General features: G+C 40.5%; 4 protein-coding genes across 4 annotated transcripts; 3 read left to right on the top strand and 1 right to left on the bottom strand.

Annotated features, from left to right (window-relative positions):
* The first annotated feature begins 1,301 nt into the window (after nt 1-1,301).
* LOC108089373 lies at nt 1,302-1,645 on the top strand. Its single transcript, XM_017187549.1, has 2 exons — nt 1,302-1,319; nt 1,388-1,645. The coding sequence occupies exons 1-2, from the start codon at nt 1,302-1,304 to the stop codon at nt 1,643-1,645; spliced, it is 276 nt and encodes a 91-aa protein (XP_017043038.1).
* Nucleotides 1,646-3,521: 1,876 nt separating this feature from the next.
* LOC108089362 (cactin) lies at nt 3,522-4,770 on the top strand. Its single transcript, XM_017187540.2, has one exon. It carries the CDS (start codon nt 3,675-3,677, stop codon nt 4,641-4,643), a length of 969 nt encoding a protein of 322 aa, XP_017043029.1. The 5' UTR covers nt 3,522-3,674; the 3' UTR covers nt 4,644-4,770.
* Nucleotides 4,771-8,741: 3,971 nt separating this feature from the next.
* LOC108089343 (myb-like protein AA) lies at nt 8,742-11,307 on the top strand. The gene has a single exon (XM_017187524.1). It carries the CDS (start codon nt 8,767-8,769, stop codon nt 9,739-9,741), a length of 975 nt encoding a protein of 324 aa, XP_017043013.1. The 5' UTR covers nt 8,742-8,766; the 3' UTR covers nt 9,742-11,307.
* A 10,683-nt stretch (nt 11,308-21,990) lies between these two features.
* On the bottom strand, nt 21,991-23,831 carry LOC108089572 (gamma-glutamyl hydrolase). Its single transcript, XM_017187926.2, is given in 3 exon segments — nt 21,991-22,582; nt 22,585-22,934; nt 23,586-23,831. Coding segments are annotated over 3 exon segments (1,053 nt in total). The 5' UTR covers nt 23,765-23,831; the 3' UTR covers nt 21,991-22,058.
* Between the last annotated feature and the right edge of the window lie 2 nt (nt 23,832-23,833).

Below are 23,833 nucleotides of genomic sequence, written 5' to 3'. Positions count from 1 at the left end.
CTTCGTTAAACCAGGAACAAGAATTGGCTGATGTAAGAGACACTATTATTCAATAAATACCGCTTATATTAAATGTTACTTACCCTTTTTTTTTTGTTTGAACCTTAAAATATAAAATAAATTTAATGTGTCTTATTTTACTAATTACATTTTAAATGTTGTTTTAAAATGGGCACGTATTATTTTAAATTAAAACTTCGATGAACAAAACGTGGCATTAAAACTATATGTTAACAATGAAAATGCAATAAAAATAAATATACATAAAAAAAATACATACTAATAAAATCATTAATTTAAGTTAAAATAAAACAGATAAGCTTATATGACTTTCCATGGAAGAAGAAGGAAATAACAAGCTGCAGCTTTCTTTCACAATAAATTAAATACCTCTAATTTCTTAGCTTTATTGCCTAAAAAAATATTTTAAAATTATCTCCGAATAATGCTTGATCTCATCATATTTACAGCGTACTTTGCTGGCCATCAGCAGACGTGATTGATGATTACGAAACCAGATTGAGCCCGTGTTCATTATGCAAAGCTAATTAGAAGCCACTCTTCTTGCGAACTGATACCTCTGATTGAGAGGAATGTCGAGGGAAGGTGGCATCAATATCAGCTTACTTACCATCGTCTGCTTGGACTAGCAGACTGGAAAACCTGTTGGTGCAGAAGGAGCAGGAGCAGAAGCACCTTCATCAGCATCATCAGCTGCATCTGCATCTATCTGCATCAGCATCGGCATCTGATCCGGTCCTCGGGAAGTTCAAGGTTTTACAATGTCCAATTAATGGTAAAGAAGTCCCAGCCACGAAAGCAAGTAAATCTATGCGAACAACAGCTAGCACTACCAAACGAAAGCAAAGCACTTGAAATAAAATTTAAGCAATTGCCTCATTGAAATTAAAGAATAAAAAACTTAAGGAAATATTTACAACAAATTCATTTTTTTTTTTGATTTCATTTAGTTTCACCAAAAAATAAACTCGTCTTTAAACAAACCTTATTGAGGTTTATTTTACAAATTTTTCATCATTACATCCACTTTAAAGATTTTTACTTTACAAACTAACTTTAAATTCAAATATTTAAAAGGTGATAAAGCTCTTGAGTTTTTATTTTGAGTGAGCTAGCAAAAGAATGAAACGAATTTAGAATGGGACCCCCTACCAGTTGTTTACCCAATGCGAAAACAGGCTTTGGGTCCCAGCTTGGTCTATAAAAGGTCCAGGGAAGTGCAAAAAAGAGCTCAAAGTTAAAACGACACTGGACGGCGTAGAAGGCAAACTAAACATAAAATGCGCAATTATCTTTGGGTAGGCAGCGAATTCCTTTCCTCTCAGAAGCAGATCCACTCAACGAAGGGTAACTTCTTCTCTTCCAGTTAGCAGTGCTCCTGTTGGTGGCCACCACCTGTTCGGATGCCAAGCCAGTGGTCTCCTTCGGCCTTGGCTATCAGCAGCCCTTCGTGGGCCCCCAGCCAGGAGCCTACTACTACGGAGGACCCTACCAGCCAGGAAGCTACTACCACAACTACCACAGCAGTCCAGGTCCCTATGGATACCCCTATCCCTATGCGAATCGCTACGGAGCCCTCGACGTCGGACTCGGTGCCCTTTCGCTATCTGCATTTCTGCTCTGATTGCCAGTCAAAAGCAAAAGCCACAGCAAATAGATGCACAAATCACACAAAAGTCGTTTCACTATTTTCCTAGGCACGCACTGCTAAGCTCTATTTTCCTGACCAGGTCAGGTTGATATATATATACTATAATGTATGTATGCCATTATTGTGGGAGGTGGGCCTACACTGACTACGTGTCATATCCCTGGGGGATCTGGTGACCCAGTGACTGAATTTCCGGATTTTCGATTTCCTGTCACAAAACCCTTTGATTGGTTTGGACAGTAGAGTTCTCGACGGGAAGCTCAAGTGGATGCCTTTATTTGTTTAAGGAATTAGGACAAACAAATACAAAAAAATAAAATAAAAAACAATATATTAAATTGAATAAAATACATAAAAGAAAAATAAATAAATATACATGATAGATAAGATAACATTAATTCTTGGCTAAATGTTTAACACATTTCAATCACCCAAATTTATTTGAGCTTATTTAAATGTTATTTTCAAATGAACTTATTTCAAGCTCTTTAAGAACAATAATCAAAGCATAGAACCACAGAAGCAATATCAGTAGACAAATCGACCTATTTCAGTGAATAAGGGAAAGTATTTTAAGCTGAGACCTTTTCGATTTACCGATTATGTTAATATCGCGGCCGGCGCTTCTCTTATTTATAGAACTTGTGTCTTCGGGGGATTCTGCATAACCGAAATGCGTTTTGCAAAACGTGCAAACGCCGCTTGAGTTCCGTGGAGATGCAACCTGTTCGGAACATAATTGCAGGAGCTATCTCGGAGTAAAGGATCCCTTGGCAGTTTGCCGCATGCTTTTTTCTACTGGGCGACTCGTGATTTCTGGACACATGCGTTGCAGTTGCAAGTGCTGCTGGCTGTTGCACGTTGAGCATGTGGCAATTTTAGCCTTTTCTTGGTTTTAAGTTAACTGTTGACTTGTGCGTCTGACGTGGTCATGTGAAGGTGTTAGACGTGCAGCACTGAAAAAAAAACAAAACTCTTAGGAAAAGTTACATATTTTCAACAAAATTTTACTAAATGTATTATTAAGGGACAAAACTTTATTTGGTTGTTTTACCACCTTAACCATTTTTGTTAACCCAAGTTAAAAGTAAATTAAATTAAAAGTTCAATTTTCTTGAAAATAATATACGTATATTTATAATATTGATAATATAATATTATTATGCGTATATTTTAAATTGTAGCCATATCATACTATATTATATCTAATTGTAAAATATCCTTTATGTTGTCAATCATGTAAGTATAATAAATAGGTAAATTGTAAAAAAAAACAAAATGCCTTATATTTTCATTATGTTATTTCATTTATTAATTTTTCAACTAACCGAAATCGCGCCCAGCAATTTCTGACTTAAGATTCAGGTGTTTCTCTGAGTTTATCAGGAAAGTCGTCGCCCGTTTGAATGACGTGCACGGATCACGTTCCCAATCACGCACAACAATGCTAAAAACTCAAAAGTGCAACCAGCGACGCCCGAAGTGTTGTTAGCTGGCATTGTTGGCCCGGCCAAAAGGGGAAGCATCAGCAGTCACGTTGAGTGGAAAAGCCCGTGGCGAGCAACAGGTTTTCCTTCCACCTTCTCGAAGGAGGAGCGCAACTCCTGCGGGTGTCGTGCATGAAGTGAAGTGTCCTTCTCGACGGCACACAGGGCACTGATTTCCGACGGGTGTGTGTCAGTATGGCAGACGACATGAACTCGGCCACCCGAAGCCACAGCCGAATGAATGGAAGTGTCCTCGTGAGGGCGAAGGTTAAGACCGAAGCTGCCACGACATTGAGGAGTGGTATAAAAGCAGGTGCCCAGCGCCTGCCACTGCAGTCTTCATCGAGACTTCAACGGTTCGCGTTAGCCCAAAAGAAAAGTTCCATTGAAAAGCAAGAAATCTAAAACTGAAAAACCAAAACTCGCAAGAGAACTTGAATACTGTGCCAGTGCCAGAAAGTGAACATTAAAAAAAACTTTAAAGAAAAATCTTTAAAAAAATTCAAAACCACGCCATGGATACCCTGTCACCCAACAATGGCTCCAAGTCGAGCTCCAGCGGCAGTTCGGCGGCCAGTTCCTCCATGGATCTCGGCAAGCAGCAGCAGAAGGAGAAGCTGCATCGCCATCCCAGAAATGGCCCCAAAAAACTATCCCGCTCGCGGAGTTTGCTGCAGTTGCTCAGCAAGCATTTGGGCAGGCACTTTCACCATCAGAATCACCAGAACGATACGGTCTACAGCAGCCAGGATGACATTCGCAGCAGCTCCACGGACTCCTTCAGCTTGAGTTATGAAAGAGGGAGCCACGAGTGTCCCATTAATGGATCCTCGTTGGATTTGGAGCACACCTCCCGCACCTCGAGTGCCTCGGCCTGTTCGAGATACTCGCCGGGGTTGGATTACTACGACCAGCAGGGGCACATCTATGTGGAGGCCGTCTACCGACCCGGCAGCGCCATGGAGCAACTGCATCCGCAGCTGCACTTCGAGGAGGACACCAGCGAGGAGGGCAGCGGCAACGAGGCGGAGGACGAGGTGGAACTGTCTCACCACAATGACAACGAAAACGATGAGAACGAGAACAGCAAGCCAAGATCCGCATCCGCTGCCTCAGCCAAGTCGTCGGGACTGCATCTCAGCCGGATTTCCATCTCCTCCTCGGTGAGCCGCATGCTGCAGCACTTCTCCAGTCCCACGGGAAACGTCTCCATTCGCTCGCTGTCCTGCAGCAGCACTCCCCTGCGGCAGCCGAAGAAGTCCCTCTCGCCGAACAACTCCAACAGCAGCAGCAGCAGCAGCCACTCCGGCTCCAGCTCCAAGTCCTCCTCCGGCGGTGGTCCCGCCTCCAAGAAGGACAAGAAGCAGCAGAGCATCCTGCGACCGCCGGTCCAATACGTCTACATGAAGGGCATGTCGGGGCTTTATTCCCGAGTGCCCAGCTACGCGGTCTGCTATCCCTACACTCTTCAGCATATGTACTAAAAAAAAAATGGTTAAAATTTAGGGGGAGAAGTCGAGAGAAAGCTGCAAGCTGGTTGGGGGTTTTGAACAATATACATAGGATTTTCTAGTGATGTACGAGTAGTGCCTGAAAAAAACAGAGATTTGAGTAGAGAAAACGGAGGAATCGGGGGTTTACAACGAGCAGTTGCGAGCATATTTTATAAATGTGTCGAAGCTGAGTTCGCAAACAGCCCGCGAACTGGGCCCAATAAGTGTACCTAAATCCAAGCCCCGAAAATCAAAAACAACACTATACATGTGCTACGATATACACCTTAGATGATCTAATTGTCTACGGCTAATTTAGGGACTTTCAGTTTACAAACGGAAACAAAATTTAGCTTAGCTTAAAGTAAAACCAAATGTTATTTAGAAACCCCACATATCTTTCGAAACGTAGCTCTTAAAAATACAATTTTTGAGACCTTAAGTTAAACCTTTCAGTTCTGCTTTAAAAAAAAAATTTTTGCACTTTTGAACTAGTTTAAACTATACTTTGCACTGATTTCAACGACTATTAAAACCAAAACAAAATTTGACGAATTTATACAAACGAAATGAAAAACACAGAAACTAAATTCTTTAAGAACACACTAATAGAGGAACATTTTACAATAATTCACATTCCAATAAATTGAAACTTTTTTAAAACCAAACTAATTATTCTGAATAACAAAATATATCATGATGAAATGTAAATGGTATAGTAGATAATAATGAGAACCTAGCGAAAATGTTTAGAGCCTATATATTTTTAGATCCTAACTGAACAGAGATAACCTAACAATTAAGTCTAGCTGTCAATAAAATAAAATATACATGAATTGAAAACAAAAAAAAACCGATTTTAATTGCATTCAAGGTGAAGGGAAAACAAAGGGAATGAACCGAAATTCATTGGCCAAGGCGATTCGATTCGTAACGGTTTAGCGAAAGCTTAAGGACACCGTTAACGTAGGCAAAAGCTCCCTCCGAAAGAGAGCCAGCACATCCTTCGAGAGAGAGAGGGAGAGAGAGAGAGCGAGAGCCCATTCTGCACGTGGCCTCCTTTTGTTTGGGTAACAGTCTGCGGCACTCTGTTCCCTGGGAACAGAGAGACTCTTTGGTGCTGGCGATGATGTAGGCAAAGTCCTCAAAATCAAGTCGCCGAAGGACTCGACCTTATAGTTTTGACTGGCGCATATCATGTCCGTGTGACGTTAATCGACGCCGCTGCACTTGGCGGGCATGACAAGTAAAATCGTTTAAATTTTGATGACACCTCAATAATTTAGGTGCCTCAAACCAAGGACACCGAAGGTCCCATGCCGAGTCATCATTTCGAGGTCATTGTATCTTTGAACCCTTTTTTTATAATAGCAAACCTTTGATAAACAAGCCTTAAGCTCAAAGGGCAGGATATCCTTGGCACAGTTTGTCCTAAAAAATCAAATTAAAATGCATGATTTATCTGCAAACAAACAAGAGCCTTTAACCCAAAATTCTGTAAACAACGGGAGACAAATTGTACTGCTCTTCCAAATAGTTATGTGACGCAGTTTGAGAATTTCATGTGTTTGAATAGATTGTTTTTATTCGTCTGAAAACTGCGATTTAATAAATATGTTCCAGGAATCTGTCGTGGGAAATGGGTTTGAGTTTTCCCTGTGGTTATTCTGCGAAAGTCCATCAAAACAAAAGACAACATGCAGAATGTGAGGGTTGAAACCACAATAAGCTAGTCAAATAGCCAAGTTAATTAAATGGGTGAAGCTCACCAGCTTCGAGAGAAATTTTAAGTTTAGAGAAATATTTTAGCTTAGATTTTGTTAAATTACTTGTTTAGGTTTATGTTACTTATTAAAGGAAAACAAATATACAACCCGTTTTGAATTTTATGTTCTTACATGTTCTTATTTTTGTAATCCTTATAAAAGATACATTCCTTTTTATTTGAAGACATCATTAGAAACAAAACTTTGTATTTCTATTTCCGAATCGTGGATCAGTAGGCAAAATCAATTAAAAAGTTTCTTTCGAAACTCGAGTCAATCGTCGGCAGGACAACCGTTGAGCTTATTCATTAATCTGTTGACTTACTTGATTAAGTCGCAACGAGTTAATGCGCCGCTAAATGGATGCGACAAGCGCTTAACAAGGCGCTGACAATGGGTCCCCAACTCCCGACCCATCGGCCAAACTGAGTTCCAAGTTGAATAATTTCGGCCGAAACAGAATCACTGGCCGCTCTGACGTCATTCGATGTCAACAATTGCGCCTCTAATTAGATGTTCATGGCTTTTCTAGGGGGGAGTGGGAAAATCTCATCGCTGTCGACACCTCCTGATTCCTAGCTTTTAATAGCCCCCATCCTTTGGATTTTCAGGGCCTCCCATTTTATTATCTAAAAGTCAAAACAAAGGACTTCATTAAGCCGCCGCCGTCTTAGCCTGCCTTAAAATGCGTTCTCACAAAATTGGCATTCGGTTTATTTATAGCGCATTAAAATCAATTTTAGGCGCAATTAAAAAACAACAAAAACAGAATGGAAGGCGGACTGAATCTATTTTCGGCCCTTAACTTAAGTGAGGTGAAATTTTGATAAAACATGGCTTGGCCCAAAAAGCCTCTTGGTTTCTTAAGCAGGACAGCCTAGGGTCCTTGAAATCTGTCATAGCCAAAGATTTTTTAGGCAAATCAGGCACAGGTCTCCCAAAAATAAGAAACAACAAACCACTCAGTGCTATTTTCGACAACAGCAAATTAAATCAACCGAGAAAGTCAAACGGAACAAAGTGAAATGAAAACGTCTAGCTGATTAATAATTGATGGCTCCTTGGGGAGGGAACGAAAACAATTAAAGGGCGAAGAAGACCAGCTTGGGATTGTGTATCGAATAACAGATGCCTAATCCTGCATTTGAAGGGATAATACTGCCCGTGTTCTGTATTTTAATTTGGATGAGCACGGAAAATTTGCAACCATTAAATAGGAATCAAAATAAATAGGAAAGTCAGGACTTTTTTGTTGTATCTATGTATTAAAAAAAATAATAAAACAATAGTTTTATAATAAATAAAAAATTGGGAATAAATTAATTTATAATACCCGTGTGGATTTATAATCTACTTCAGTTAAGAAAAATATTTTTGTGTTTATAATTATTTGGTATCTAAGTATCAAAAACTAAAGTTAAGATTGTAAAATATTAAGTACAAATAAAATTTGCACTTTGCACTTTGTAAACCAAAACTTGTAACTGTATTTTAATGGAACTTATATGCTTTTGGTGGGTTAATAGAAATGTAAAATTATTTTCGAATTGTGATTTCAGCACAATGACACTAGAAGAATTGCTTTCAAAAGAAAGCTGGGAGGCCATTTGCACACGAATGCATATTAACCCCCGCGAAGTACCAGGTATTTGACCACCTCGAAGTTGCGTGCATTGACACCACCTGGCGGCCAGCGGCGCAAGCTGCCGGGGCAGAGCAAACAAAAAACAAAACAAACGAACGGCGGTAAACAAAATTCGCTTCCCGTTTTATTATTAGGCAACAATGCAAGAACAAAGGATGTGGAGAAGAGGGGAGAAGGTGGGTGGAGGGGGAGTTGCTTTGCAGGAGCACTAATTCTCTCTGCTTTCGCTCTCTCTATTCCGCTCTCTCTCTCTCTAAGTGCCGTTTGCAGAGTGCCGGGCGAGTCTATAAAAGCGAGCGGCTTCCGATTTGCCGACTCACAAGCGGCAGGACAACGTGCCCAGTCGGTTCTCTCTCGCTCTCGCAGGACAAGCCATAGGTAAACAGTGGACAAAGACACCGGTTGGAATAACAAAGGAAGTGTAGAGAGTATTTGCGCCGGAAGCGGAAGAGCAGCGGAAGTGCAGCCATTTGCAGTGTACCCCAAAAAACAAAGGAGATTACTCATAAGCACCAGCGAAATTACGCATACGCACGGTTGGCTGGAAGGGAAGTTCAAAATTATCCCATACGCACCGGCTGCACTCGTAATACGGAAATTACGCATACGCACGGGTGCCAGCTGCCTGTCTAATAAGGAAATTACTCATACGCCAGGGTGGCTTTTCATGAGGTAGACTATTAAATAAAAAGCACAGAAAACGATGGGTACCCCTCATGTCTGCTTCGCCGATGAGCAGGAGCAGTTGCAACACAAGACCGCCAGCAATGGCAGCCTGAACAACAACAACAACAGCAGCAGTGGCAGCGGCAGCCAGTCCAAATTGGAGGTGGGCTCGTACAACAACAGCACATCGCCGGGCGGAAGCCTGAGCGTTTCGCCGACGCCCCGCTACGAACGCAATCTGGGCTTCTTTCGGCAGCTGAGCCGCCGCTTCGGCCTGAGGTCGCAGGATGACCTAGTTCAGTCGGATGACGCAGCCAGTGTTGCAACATCAAGAGGCAGCGGCGGCGGCGGTGGAGCATCGGGGGTGGTCACGCTCCAAGAGGAGGACGCGCACAGTTCATCGACCGACTCGTGCTCCTCGGGGCGTGGCCTCAACGCTCACCAGTCGCGACTGGAGCTAATGTCCATGTCGTGCGCCTCCAGCGAGACGAGCAGCACCCTGGACATCGAGGAGCAGCAGGAACAGCTGCAGCAACAACAACAGCAATTGCAACAGCAGTCCGTGCAATCGAAGAAGAAGCCGATCAATCGGGCCAGTTTCTCGCGTCTCCATCGACGCTCCACATCCTCGTTGCGTCGCGCCTTCGAGAGCCTCTCGCTCACCTCGCGTTCGCTGTCCTGCAGCGGTCCCTCCCCCCCGCCGCCTCCACCACCCTCGAACGGCAGCGGACAGCCAGCAGCTGCATTGCCCCTGAAGTCGGCTCTCAAATCCGCCTCGAATGCCGAGCTGCACAGGCAGCAGCAGCACCTTCATCAGCATCAGCATCAACATCAACTGTCGGGCAGGTCATCATCGTCGTCCTGCAGTTCAGTGTCCAAAGGCAAGGTGAAGCCGCCGCCGCAGCGGATCCTGCGGCAGCCCGTCTCCTACACATATCTCAAGGGCATGTCCGGTCTGCCGACGCAGCGGGTGCCGCGCAGCTCCGTCTGCTGCCAGTATGCCAGGCGCTAAGGACCCAAGACAGCCAGGATAACAAGGCAGTAAGAGAACTAAGAGAAGTATCAGGAACCACTAATCAGCATAATAAGCAATCATCTTAAAATTGTTGTTTTGATCACACAGATTCTTTTTTTTTGAATTTGAATTGAATGGTAACATTAAACGGAACCGAATTATTATTTTTTTTTTATTGAAGATGTATGTATATATTATTTAACATTTTAATTTTCAAAAATCGTTTTAAATCCTGTTAATTGAAATGTTCTTCTTGAACAATACCAATTCCTTCCTTACTCTCGTGAAAATTTTTAGTAAAAGTTAACTCATTTTAATCTACATTTCTATTAAAATTTATTAAATTTAAACCAAGTACCAACCCTTGAATAATAATTCAAAAGGTTTTTAATTTGTTCCTTACTTTTTTGGATATAGTAGTAAAAAGAAAATTATATTTTAAGTCCTCAACACTTCTTAGATAAGTCGTATAAAAAACCTAAAAGGAAACAAAATTATTTCTCACCAAAGGCGCTTAAAATTTTTTCATCGTCCATTTAAATTCCCCGCTCCCTGAAATTCATTTCAAAATCTGTGATACAACAATCGTAAACCTTTCCCTGCCCTCCCATTAAAACCCTCCCATCCAAGTCCATCATATCCGAAAGTCTTCAAAACAACATCGGCAGAATTGGTAATGATCTAACAAACTTACATGATAAATTTTATAAAAATTTGAATAACTTTTGCACTTAATATATATATAATTAAATCGTAGATGCGTAGAATTTGTCAGACATAGAGCCTATATACACACATTTGTCACCGCTTTGACGCTAGATCAAGATCATTCCACGCATACCAAAGACTGTAAACGCGAAGAAAATTGAAAATTGAGATGAAATTAAGATGTTTGATTCAATCGATTGGAAAAGTCACAATAGATTTCCTTTTTGTATAAATTATTATACAATTCGTGCCTTTATCAAAAAGTCAAAGCAAACAAAGATTCACATAATAAACATTAGTTCCAAGAAAAACCACTTAATAAGTATATATGATAAGTTTAAGTAAATTTCCTTTTTAAATGTTAAATGGGATCAAAATTTGTCAGGCATTTATGTATGTTTCGCAGTCCTAACAGAATCAGCCAAAAACTCTCCTAAGATAATTAAATTAAATTATTTACTTTAAGAACTTCTATTCAAATACAAATAATTTGCCAAAGAGATTAACCACATTCCGAAGATATAATAAGCCCAGCACTCAAGTAAGTAGAGTTCAGAAGTAGATGATATATATAGCAAATCTAAAAAGCCGCGAAACTGACTTAAAAAGTATTCAACATATACATTACTTTAGCCGTTATACACATTTACAGTTTATAGAGAAAATATTAAATATGAAATGCAAACCAAGGCCTAACTATATATAAATGCAAACGCATTGAATCGCAAGCCAAAGCAATAAAAGTTGAAGGATTATACAGAACAATATCAGCATCAATATACACGTATATACAGCAGCATCTACTTATTAATAACTATTTACCTAAGCAGCAGCAAAAGCAGCCAAAAATTGTAATCATCTGAAAGGCCCATAGCCACAATGCAAAGAGAGTTCAATAAAAGTGAAATAATTTACACCAAAACCAAAGTGTTTTTATTTGTATTTGGGAACAAGCCGACCTAATTGCTTCTAATGAGTCCATCTTTCATTTCAGAATATCGCAATTTCTGTATCAAATTCAACATTAAGTCGTCATACTTATCGTTGCCAAATCAACATAACTTACCAACTCATATACTGTTTTCTTTATGTCCACTTCATCTTCTGGTGACCCCAATCGAAAAGTTTTTCCATAAAAAAGTTGGCCAAAAATAGCTACAACCCAATGACACATACACATTATGATGATTATGTGGAAACTGCAATTAGGAGAGTCTGGCGTGGCAAAGAAATCCCTAACGCTCGGGTGAATCTCCTATAATGGTCCCAAAATCGAATCTATACTCAACCCGTCGTCGTTGGTGGAAAGTAATGTGTTGTGTCCAAAAAAAGTAGGTCAACGATTGAATTGCCATCAAGATTTCTCTGTTGCTTCGTTACTACTCGTATTCGGTTGTCAAGAATACGCTTTGTATCTTTGTATCTTGACGGGGGATTCGGGCTGAATTTATAATGAGTCGGAGGATGTCTGAAGGCATTTGATTAATACGATTCCAACCGAACTGGCAGACAATAAATATCGAATAACCCGACGCCCAACCGCAGCAAGCTGACAGTTTGATTTGACACCGTATCGGGCGGGAATGGGTTTGAATTTTGCATTGATTGATTTGTGACTGAGCGACAGATTTTAAATTAATAGCGGGCTCCAGCTCCCGCTGGGGAAATTGAAACCAAACAATCATCATAAAAATCCATCTGCTTGACAAATAAAATTAACGAAATTAGCAGTGATATTGGGCATAAACTGTTGGAAACCACTGAGCATTGAGTTTCCCCCCGTTGCTGTTTTAATGGCCCATCGAAGTTTTTGGGCCGCTAAATGGTCGCCACAGTCACGCACTTGAGGTTCCTGCTGATTTGTTGTGGCCCAAAACACAAATGACTGGCGGCCAACACCGCACTCACACACGCAACCACTTGGGCTGCTGCCGTTGCGTGACGTGACAGAAAAGTTGATGAAAAATGTCAGAATCTAAATATTTTCGCAACACGGCCCATGATAGAAATTGGCATGCCCACTAGTCTGAGAGCTAAAAATATCCTTTGACCTAATTCTCGATGACAGTCGACAAATGTGGGGGCATTAAAGTGAGATAAAAAGGAAAGCAGCCAATTTGTGGGCGGACCAGGGGGCGTATGTGTGATTTTTACAGCTGTGATTGTTGCTCATACGACGCGTTGGCTGCTCTTTCGTTCGCTTTGCCAATTTCAGTGGAAATTGCAAACGCCGTAACAATAAAGTGAGCGTTTTCAGCCCGGCAACCGCAGTCACGTAATCATTTCGACAGCATTCAGGACTAGTTTCCTCCTTCGTTTTCATCCTCTGCGGTCGACTGCCTTTAATATTCCCATTCACCAGCAGCTGTCTCTTCTACCGACCATGAGAATAGCTATTTTTAAGCATTTAATTAAGTGCCTATCTTGGGGTGAATATTTTTAGCGTTTCTTTGCTATTTTCATGCGGGCTTCGCTCGCATTTCCACCCCAAACCTCCGGTTAAAGTTTCATCTCCATATACTCGTATGTATGGCAGCTATAAACGCACCGAAAATTCCTTTCTGCTTATTAATAATAAACGGAAGTAATCTTTACATTCGTTTCTGCGGCGGAGTCTCGAGTTGCTCGCTTTATGGGTCCCACAAGGTAACGCAAGGATTTCCTGAATGGAATCGAATACGGGCTTCCTTTTAACAGGTTACGCGGCATTAACTTCACGCAGGCAGTTTGGCTGCCACTTCCTCCTTGTTTTTCCTGCCCCATTCCCTTTTCTTGCTCATCGGAATGGGGACTCTTTATGAGACAGGCCGTGTTAATTTGCTGCACGCGCCGGGCATGAAAAGTTAGGGCAACGAAGGAGACCAAGGATGTGGTCAACTTGTTGCCACTGTAGTGATTTGAATTGATTGTTTTAGGGAAATTGCCAAAAGAATTTTTATTGGATTAAACAATTAAAACATTATTGGTATAAATATTTATAAATAAGTTACAAATAACACTTTGTGTTAAATAATTTTTCACAAAAAGCTGAAGTAATGTATCTCAATAATTTTAAGGTAAATCTGTTTATGTTTATTTAAATGCCGCTCTCATTTTTAATTATTTAAAAATTAAATCTTTAATTTCCTTTTAGTCATACTAATCAAATTTAGTGTACTCACAGTGTACAAACAGCTGTAAACAAAAAGTAGCCAAATAATTAATCTTCTTTTGGGCTTGCCACACGTGGGGGTGAGAAAAAATGTGGCAAAACTCAAGCGCAACAACTTAAAGAACAAACTCAACTTGCGGCCTACTTTGTCAACTTTCTGGCTGTCTTTTAGTGGCGGCCTTCACTTTTCGCCACGAAGTGAAGGGAAGACAGGAGCCCTGCATCGTTTTCATTTTTATTTCCATTACATTCCCCGCTTATATGACTGCTGACTTCCATGTCAATATTTACTTGTATCTTGTTTACCTTTGCCATCTCATCATCAACATCGGCATGGCCTTTCCCCTCCATCTTTTTGCGCTTGTACACATTTTTATTGTGTATTTTTATTGCTCATGTTTCCTGCTTGTTATCTTTGTTGTTTCTGCCGCTTCTTAATGGCACTCCGCCTGTAATTTCATTTTTCAAGCCAGAACATTTGGGGGAAAATTTAATCAAAAATTTTCAAGAGCAACACGAGCTTCTATTTTTAGTTTGAATTAAATCTTTGGCAATTGGCAAATAATCCCACAAGCGTGGGAGAATTTTCGGGGAGGCATCACTTATGCTAATTCGCACTTTGACCCAAATATCGAGCTACGTGAGAACAATCAAGTGGCAGCCTGGCAAATATGGCGTAAAATTGGGCGGAGTGCCACTCGAACTGGATGTGGATCTGATTCTCATTAGATATGCAGCCTGTGTGCCGGTAATTGAACTCAATATGTAAACAAAATGTCTACATTTCATAGAGCGACAGATGACAAGGAGTCCCGAAAAAGTAGGCAACGCAAAATCGAGTAGGTTGTTTGGTGATTGATGAAAGGAAAATTGATACGCCAGACGCAAAACAAATTGGCAAATCTATACTATCTGAGATGAATAAATGCTTAATTAAATGAATACTTCTTAACTTAGCTCTGATAGCGAGCTAAATGAAATTAAGCAGATGTATTCGTTTGGGTAATGTTTTTAATAACAGCAAAAAGTTAGCTCCTGCATTCATAAAGTCTAAATATTATCTCTCATTTTGCAAAGGTGAAAGGAAACATTCCATAAATTATGCACAGCTTTTTCGGACACTCTAACATTTTGAGTTCGAGGTCCTTTTAAGTGCCTATCTACCCATGAACATAAATTACAACTTCCCCCTATTCAGTTATCTTTCAGTAATTAGCCGTGTAGTCAGGCTCTTTAGGCCTCTTCCCAGGGGAATTCAATTATTTATAAGAAGTGACCTAAAACGAATGCATAAGCTGACATCTGCAGTCAGTTCCCGGGAATAACGAGCTAAGCAAACTACGTGCCTGGCCCGACCAAAAAAATAAACAAAACATTTATTCTGAACGCAGTCGAGCGGCCAAAAGGATGGTAATAGACCGCACAGCTAACTGGGCCAATGCACGTGTAATTTGTCAGGCCGAAAAAAGGCCTAAAGGAGATATGTGGACGAAGTTGTTGTCCCATATAGACATAATGTAGTCACAAAAATGTCTGATGTCTGAGGTAGTTAAAGTAGTACAGTATTTAAATAAGAAAGTGCAGTTTTTTGTTTTCTTGCTTTAATTCAATGAACGTAAAGTTTATAATAAATAAATAATTTATATGTTGTAATAATTTTTTTTAAAAATATGTCAAGTATTAATTACATCATAACTTTTGACTTCTTTCAAAAATCTAAATAATTTTAAAAATTAAAGATAGCAGCTATTTTAAGCTTGCAGTTTAAAAACCAAGAGGGAAACTTCTTAGGATAAAATTAATTTATTTCAAAAATAATTTAAATTAAATCGGAATGTCCATGTATTGAAATTTTAATCGGAATGATAAAAAATTCAATGGTTTTTATCTCATCGATTTTTAAAAAGCACTCGTTGCTTAAACCTATAGAATTAGGTTTAATGTGCTGATGTTTTTCATTTTTAAATAGTCTTAAAGCTTAACTCCCTTAAAGCTTTTCTTTTAAATAAATTAGGGAGTAAAAACTGTGATCTTTAGCCCAGTTTTCATTCACTATTCGAGTGATGCAGGCGTCGAAGTCGTCGTCACCACCGCCGGTCGAAGGTTAACGCCTGCCGTGGAGGTCGTCCGATGACGATGACGTTTACCGCAACGGGAGCTGAACCGAGCTGAGCTCGTTTCAGCCGGGCCAGGAATCCTTGGGCGGCTCCAGAGATAGAGAGAGAGCGAGGATGCGGGAAGGAGACAGGGAGAGAGCCGGAGCGACCTTGGGGGCGACTGCCGGCGGAACGGACTTCGCTCCTGAAAGGAATTCATTCATAATTGCCGCAAGAAGCAAGAAGCCGTCCAAGTGCCGGACCTCCTCCTGGATCACGCATCCTGTCCTCGACCTACTTTCATTTGGATGCGGGAAGCCTTCGGGAAAACCCACGTTCAAATTGGCAACTTTGCGTGCCCCATTGCTCCACACGTCGCCGCCTGACATTTAATTCGATTTTCGTTTCGGCTCCGGTTCACTGGGTTAGCAGTAGCTCGCCTTTTATTGAGCCAAGGACCATCGGAGAAAATGCCAATGTCTGGATGGGAAGGCAAGATTCTGGGAAAGGTGCTGGCCACAAGGACATTCGACAGGCAAACTCGAAAAACCTATGAATGAATCAAAACTAAATGTCAAGCAATTCTGGTTAGTTAGTTAACTTTTAACTACCAATTAAACTTTTATACAAAAAATGCCGATATGGAAACGATAAAATTCTTCTGACTACAAAAGGATCATTTAAGAGATTTAACTTTTCATGAAATAATAAAAGCATATTTTTATATAATTTACTAATATCGTAAACGAGCTTACAGTAGTAAAAGAGTTAAGCCAAAATTACTTTTTTCTGAGTAATTTGGCGCCCATTTCAACAAATAGATTTGTGGCACTTAATTAACTTATTTTATTTTTAGAATTTTAAATAAAATAGCAACAATCTATCCCATACATAGACAAAAATTTTCCTATAAGATATTCAAAACCTAATCTATTGGATATTAAAAATTGACGATTATCTGGTGCACCAACTTGCCCTTTTGAGCACTCATACGGCAAATTTATCTGCGCTGACGCAAGCTCCTTTAATTAGGGAAAGTGCAAGGGCAGCTGAATGGCAGCGTGTTGCATGTGAATCCTCGGCGGCAAGTGACGCATAGCAGAGTCATAAAAAATCAATCGATTCCAAGATGAAGTGGCTTCATGCCGCAGCTGAATCTGTGGCTTCCTTTTTCATCCAGCGACGTTCTAGCATTTTATGAATTCCACGCGCCCTCCGCAAATTCAATTTAAAACTCAATAATAATCAGTTTATTGCGCATACGACCAGTGGAGCGGAAAGTGGACATTTGCATGGCGGTCTGGGGTCAAACAAGGGGTCCTGGCTGATGGATGAGTTTTGGAGGGAGGGACGTGGGAAGGGGAAGGGAGGGGAGGGGATTCGGTACGTTCCGGTGGAGCATCTCCACTGTTACCGCTGCGATAAGGCAAATGGCAAGGGCATCTGCGCTAAGCATCGTCATCCGTGCACCTAACGAAGGTTCTCCAAATGGTGACGTCGGCACTGTCTCCCTCTCTCTTTCTCTCTTTCTCTATCTATATCTTTCTCCCTCGCTCGATGCACCCTTCTCTGTCGCACCCACTCTATCTCTCAGTTATTTAACTGGGTCAGGGGCTAACAGCTCGTAGCCGTCGTTGTTGTCCTTAGAGTCGTTGACGTTTGTCGGTTGCGGTTTTTCCGCCGCCGTTTCCACACCTATTCGGAAAACCCCTTTTCATCCGCCGGAACTTTAAAGCGTCATACACACGACATAAAAGTAAATATTACAATATCAACCTAATCCCTTTTTAAAGGTTTGTAACAAAAGTTTCTACTAATAAAGCACCATTAAGGTTCCTTATTAAAAAAAACCTGATAGACAATATCTTATTTCATTTTGAAATATAAAAATGTAATATGTATAACTTTGATAGAATTATTTTGTATATTATATTTCGGTTATTAATATATTTATATGAAAATTATTTACTTCAAAGAATTAGAAATTTTCTTAGTCAATAAGTTATTAACCCAATGAGATTAAAACTATTTCTATCCTCAACACTTTGCTACTCTAAAGATTTGTTACCACCAATTTAATGGCTTGAAATACCTTTTAATATAAAACATTTGCAAATAATCTATCGTTTTTTATATGAAATGTATTTTAAGCTTTTTAAAATCATCCACAAATGTTTATTGTGCAGGTGTGAACGGGCTTGTTAGGACATGGCCTCCTCATCTTTGCCACATAATTGAATCGGCTGTGAGTAAGGCCACCGGCCAGGGAACTGCATTTGGTACAGTTTCCTTCCTGCGGACGCTGGTCTCCCTTTTTGTAGGATTATTTATATGCAGGCCACGCCTCCAACTGCCCGCCCCCGTGGCATTCATGTTCAGCTGAGCAGTCAGCGCCCCCCCTTCGCACTTATTAATAAACAAAAAAGCGAAGCGAAGGCAAAGGCGTCATTCTGGCGCGTCGTGCCGTGCATAAAAAACCGGACTAAAACGGATGCTTGGATGCCGAGACATAAATAAACTGCAGCTAATTTGAATGCAGCGACCTTGAGACGCAGCCAACGACAATTGCAACAATTTGCATTGTGGCCCGCAGGGCAAGGATATTCTTCTCGATGTCCTGAGATCGCTTCAGCCAGAGGTCAGAGCTCCAAACAAACCGTAATCCTTAAAAGGCCACTTGACCCACTAAAGTTCCAAGAGACACCTTGTCGAGATGACTGATGACTGATGAGGATAAGGGGATGAGGATGATGGGATGAGGCCTATATCCTTGGTCTAATCCTTTCAAGGGATGCCAAATGGGCGCGGGCTTAACCCAAATACTCGTATGTTTGCAAATAATGAAGCTTTTGTGTTGGCCCGCGTTGTCGATTGGCCTTCGAACGTTGCAAGAGCGCGGATGACGTCACAAGCAGAGCACTCACACATACACACACCCATATATATATACATGTAGAACCGATTTTGGTGGCATGCTGAATGTCACGCCCCGGACTTTCAGGTTAAATTTAGCCAAACGAGAGGCGACAGTCCATAATTGCCGGAGCAATGTAAAAATAAAATACCAAAATCAGCAGCACCAAATAGGCCGATAGCATTGGGCTTTTAGCATTTAAGAGGCTTACCGCACCACACGCGTCCCATTAGACCACAATTCTGAGCCACCCAACGACCACCACTGAACCACCGAACCACTGAAAAGTAGGCAACGAAAATGGGCCAAAGTGAACGACAAATGTTTATGGCCCAGTTGAAGTCAGAGGCCAACAAAAACACGGCTTGACAAATGAGCGGATGAAAATGGCAATTTTAATTGTTGGCGCTCTCGAGGGGCTTGGGGCGTTACATAGTTAAACGCTGAATGGGGAGCGGCAATGGGGAAAGATATCAACTTTGAGTGTTATGGATGAAATTTCCAATTGAAAACGGAAGAATGAAGAGCTGATATAATTACGGAAGCATTTCTTTTCAAAGAAATTTTAAAGGCTTTGCGGCTCATAAAATTGTTAGCAGATAATATCATAATAATAATATAATAGCAAATACTGCCTATAAAATTTGTAAAGCATTTAAGAATATATTTAAAGGATGTTGTAACACTAAAAGAATATTAAACAAGGATTAAATATATACACAAAATCCTTATGTTTAAGGAAACAACACAACTACTATCGAAAGTAAAATAAACGAAACTAAAATCTAAACAGTATCCTGCTCCAATTAGACAGCTCTTAAGTCACGCCCATTTGTCGGGTCAGTTAAAGGGATTATCAGAGTCAGACTCACACGCACGTAAATATCACGCACTCACACTCACACACACAGACACACAGAAACGCAACGGCATTTGTAAAAGCTGTGTGTGTATCCTTCAACTGCAGTTTAAATGCCAAATCAGCGTAAATTGTTCGTCTAGAGGGAGCTTTCCACTGAGGGGGGGGGGGGTAGGGGGATGGGCTGGTGTCCAAAGGACCTTTGGCTTCTGCAGAATTTGTCAAGCTGTTGTTGCTGTTTTCATTCTCCTGCTCGCTGTTGTTGCCTTTCGTAATGTCACTCGACGGCGACTGCAATGTCCTTGCAGCTTGAGTTCATTGGCCCAAAACGCCGAGCTGCAGCCTGCAGTTGCGCTCTCCTGCGAGAGATTTGTAACCAGAATTTAACGGTACAAGAGAGAAGTCTCTGTGGGAGAGAGAGGCTGAAAAGAGATGGGAGAAAGAGATAGGGAGAGAGATAACGAGATAGAGAGGGAAAGAAGGCCGGTTCAATGCACGGCAAGTAGGTTACAAAAAAGCAAAAAGGCCGGCCCTACAACAACCTCAGCTATGACGTCATTGTAAAAGCCGCACAAACACACACACACACACACACACACTCTCAAACAATTAGAAGGTGGGAAAAAGAGAAAGGGGAAAATGGAAGGCAATCTGCATTTGAGTGTGTGTGTGTGTGTGTTTGCTTGTGAAAAGGCGGCTTAATTTTCAGTTGAGAAAACAGAAATATGCCAACTTTTACTTTTAGACTTCGGGTCGGCCTACCCCAATTTTCCTGCACCCCTTGCCATTTCCCCACCCACTTTTCGAACCCTTTGGGTTACCCCTGCCCAAGTGTGAATGTGTGTCTTTGCAAGTGTGAATACACTCATCTATGTGAGTGAGTATATGAAATGGGCACAAGGGCATTTAATGCGGCATTTCTGCTGACAATTTTTTTTCCAACCAGGATCATACAATAGCGTAAGTGCACATAAATCGAAACAAAGGAACGCAAATAAATAAAGTTGTGCCAAGCAAATATGTAAATAAATAGGACCATCGGTCTATAAAAATTGTACATCTTTTGGGCGAACCAACTTATGATTAAATAAAAAGAAAAGCCTTAAATATATAAACTTTGAACCGTAAAGTTCATACAAAATGAACTTTAATTTCTAATGAAAAAATTAATCCCTTGGCAGTAAATTGCATTTTATATAAGTTTATTAATTTCCTAACTCATTTTTCCCGTGGAAATATTCAGAAAAAATAATAAAATTGAAGCACAAAATCAGGGAAAGTGTTCCAACTTTAATAACAATAATTGAGAAGTCAATAAATGGCTAGACACTCACCTAGACTCATTAGCATGTGATTCCAGATCGAAGAAAAAATACATATTAACAATAGAGGGGTTAAGGTAAAGGAAAACTAAGGGGACAAAAAAAGGAAGCCAGACAGTGCGGAACAGCCGGAGACCCAGACGCAGAGATACCAGGACATAACAATGGATGTGGCAGCAACGAGAAGCCACGGACAATAATGGGAATCAGACAAAAACATGTGCCATAACAATTCGTGTTCGCACCTCAGACTAACCTTTAACCCTGGGCTAGGAAAAGCCTTAATAAATAACCAAGCCAGTGTCCGCCTAATGGAATATGTAAAGGAATTTTCAAATAACCATAAGCCTGACAGGGAAAATTCCGCTCTGTCATGCGCTAATTATGAGCAGCCAACCTTTTGACGAGCCCCCCGAGTGGAAATTTTAGGCGAAGAAGCACGAAAGAGGGACTGCCAAAAAACACACCCAATGAATAGACACTTTTAAAATTTTGGTCCAATTAATACCCTATTAGTGTTTTTACCCAAATTCCAGGAATTAATTGCTTACGGTTGTAAAATATTAAATCCATGATAGACATTAAATGGTTGTAAATCACATGCTGTTTAATGTAACCTTTCAGCAGATTGTAAATCACATAAACAGTACTTTCATAAATTGGTTAAAACCCAATTTTAATTAGTCTTAATAGATCAATTATTTAAACTGAATATTGCTAAAATTCCATTGCTTTAGGTGATTTTTTCCCCACCACTTAAAATCATGCATACCCCTTGCCGAAGGAAAACCCATAAAAATGAACAAAAATATTCCATTTGCTTGAGGGAAAACAGGAGCCAACCGAAATAGCTTTACACCATTGAAAATCCTTGAAAGGCAAAAAAAGAAAAGCAAGCACCAAAATTGAACGGAAAAGTACAGCGTGAAATTTGCATGAGACAAATGTGGAAAAGTACTCACAACTACTCCGTGAATTGAGCAAAGGAAATGGAAAATAGGAAATGCCGAGTGAGATGCAAAGGAAAATTTATAGCCAAAGGCGAAAAGACCAAAGTTGAATAGTCAGCTTAATGGCAAACTGATACTTTATGATTGGACTTAATAGTCATTTTATTAAAAAAAATCAAATCGCAATATATTCCTTAAGACAATTCCTTAGTTTACAAAAAAAAGTTATCTCTTGCTTTGCATAAATATCAGTAAAAAATCCTCAGTTCATTTTATAAATTTCAATGTAAATGTAATCTTAAGTTAATTAGATTTTAATCCACAGTTTTGTTCTCTATCCCAGTTGAATCCACAGAATCATTCAGTTCCTTTGGGTAGTCCACGTTCTTCTCAAAAAGATAGCACTGCAGCCAGTTGGAGTCCTCCAAATTACCGGAGAAAACAGGCTGCCAATTCCAGATGAGATGATTTGCTTTTATATTAGGACTAACGAAGCGATTTTTGTTTAGACGACAGGCGTCCACGAATCGGCTGGCAAGGATTTGGGACAACTCGATTCCATGATGAGAATGTGCCAAGTAGCAGAGATCCTTTGCAGCAAAAAGCTGCTCAAAAGCAGCCCGCTCCGGATGAAACTGACAGCCGAAGATGGGAAAACGACGATGCTCGATAATCGTGATGAACTCCAGGCCTGTGGGATCCATCTGCGTGGCCAGAGGATGCCAATCGTTTGCCAAACCATACGACTTCAGGCTGTCTTTCGTGATACAATAGCGATGTTGGTGACAAGCAAAGGGATACTTCTCCATCTTCTCAGCCACGGAATCCGGAAGATTAAAAAAAGCTGGGACTCGCGAAAATTCTCGACTAGTCTCACCGGCATCGCTGTTTGCATACGCTGACAATTGGTTCGAATTTTGGGGTCTTCGGCGGCATGGATGAGGAGCAACTGGAAGCCGAGACAGGTGCCCCAAACCGGAAAGTATCCACGTGCATCATTCTCCTTTCTCGCCTGCTGATTCCGGCACATGGCCAGTTGGTAAATGTGCTCGGCACTCTGGACACAATCGCTGGTCAGATCCGGATAGGCTTGCCTATCAGCCGCCTCGATGGAAACTGCTCCTCCTGGCAACAAGATGCCATTCACCTGGTTCATCATCGAATCATAGTATGCTCGCTCTCGGCCGATCCTGCAAGAATAATAACAAACAAATAAGTTCTTAATTGCCATCATTAAAAATATTTTATTTTACAAAAACAATTTCCCCCTAATGGTTAAATATTTAGGTGTATGTTTATATGTGCAACGTAGATACCGTAGTTTATTTTAATAAAACGAAATCGAAAGTATAAGCGTTCACTGACCACAATCAAATGCAACTTAAATATGAGCACTTTCTCGCCTCATTCTTTAAACGCTATGCAAAACACTTGGAACAATGCCAAATGAGATAATTAATTCTCTTGGTTTGTTTATGCAATTTGTTTATCAGTTAGCCTTCATTTTTTGCGGTGGCCGAAAAAATGCTTCACGCGAATGAAAACGTGATTTCGTCAAATCGACGCACATAGTATAAATGCATAAAACGAATTTGGGTTACACATTCATGAATTAATTTTTGCCTTATCGTAAACTGACAACAACAACAATGAAAACTTACTATAAGTGTTTGGAATGAGTTTGGCTAATAAAAAGATATACGAATATAATTTACCTTAACCATCAAAGCATCCACATTATATGAAACATTTTTCTTTGTATGGATTATAATTAACCTTTGTGTTTTAAGGATAGGCACTTAATTTGTAAAAAATACTTTTAATTTGTAAAAGATACTTACCAAATGGGCACTACATGGGCCCCGGATGCCTCCAGAAATTTGACGTAGGAAGCGGCTATATAGCTGTAGTTCTTTTGACCAAAGTTCTTCTGCAAACTAGTAGCAATGTCGATGCACATCACGCCAATTGTTGGTATATTGTAGGATGATGGCCCACTGGGGCCTGCACTCTCCGCCATCGTCGGCTTCTGGCTTCCGACTATTTAGCCGTACGAAAGCTAACTGAACCTTAATAGTCCGAATAGACT

Source organism: Drosophila ficusphila, unplaced genomic scaffold (genome assembly GCF_018152265.1).
Source record: "Drosophila ficusphila isolate 14025-0441.05 unplaced genomic scaffold, ASM1815226v1 contig_286, whole genome shotgun sequence".
NCBI lineage: Eukaryota > Metazoa > Arthropoda > Insecta > Diptera > Drosophilidae > Drosophila > Drosophila ficusphila.
This window is presented reverse-complemented; position numbering and strand designations above follow the sequence as displayed.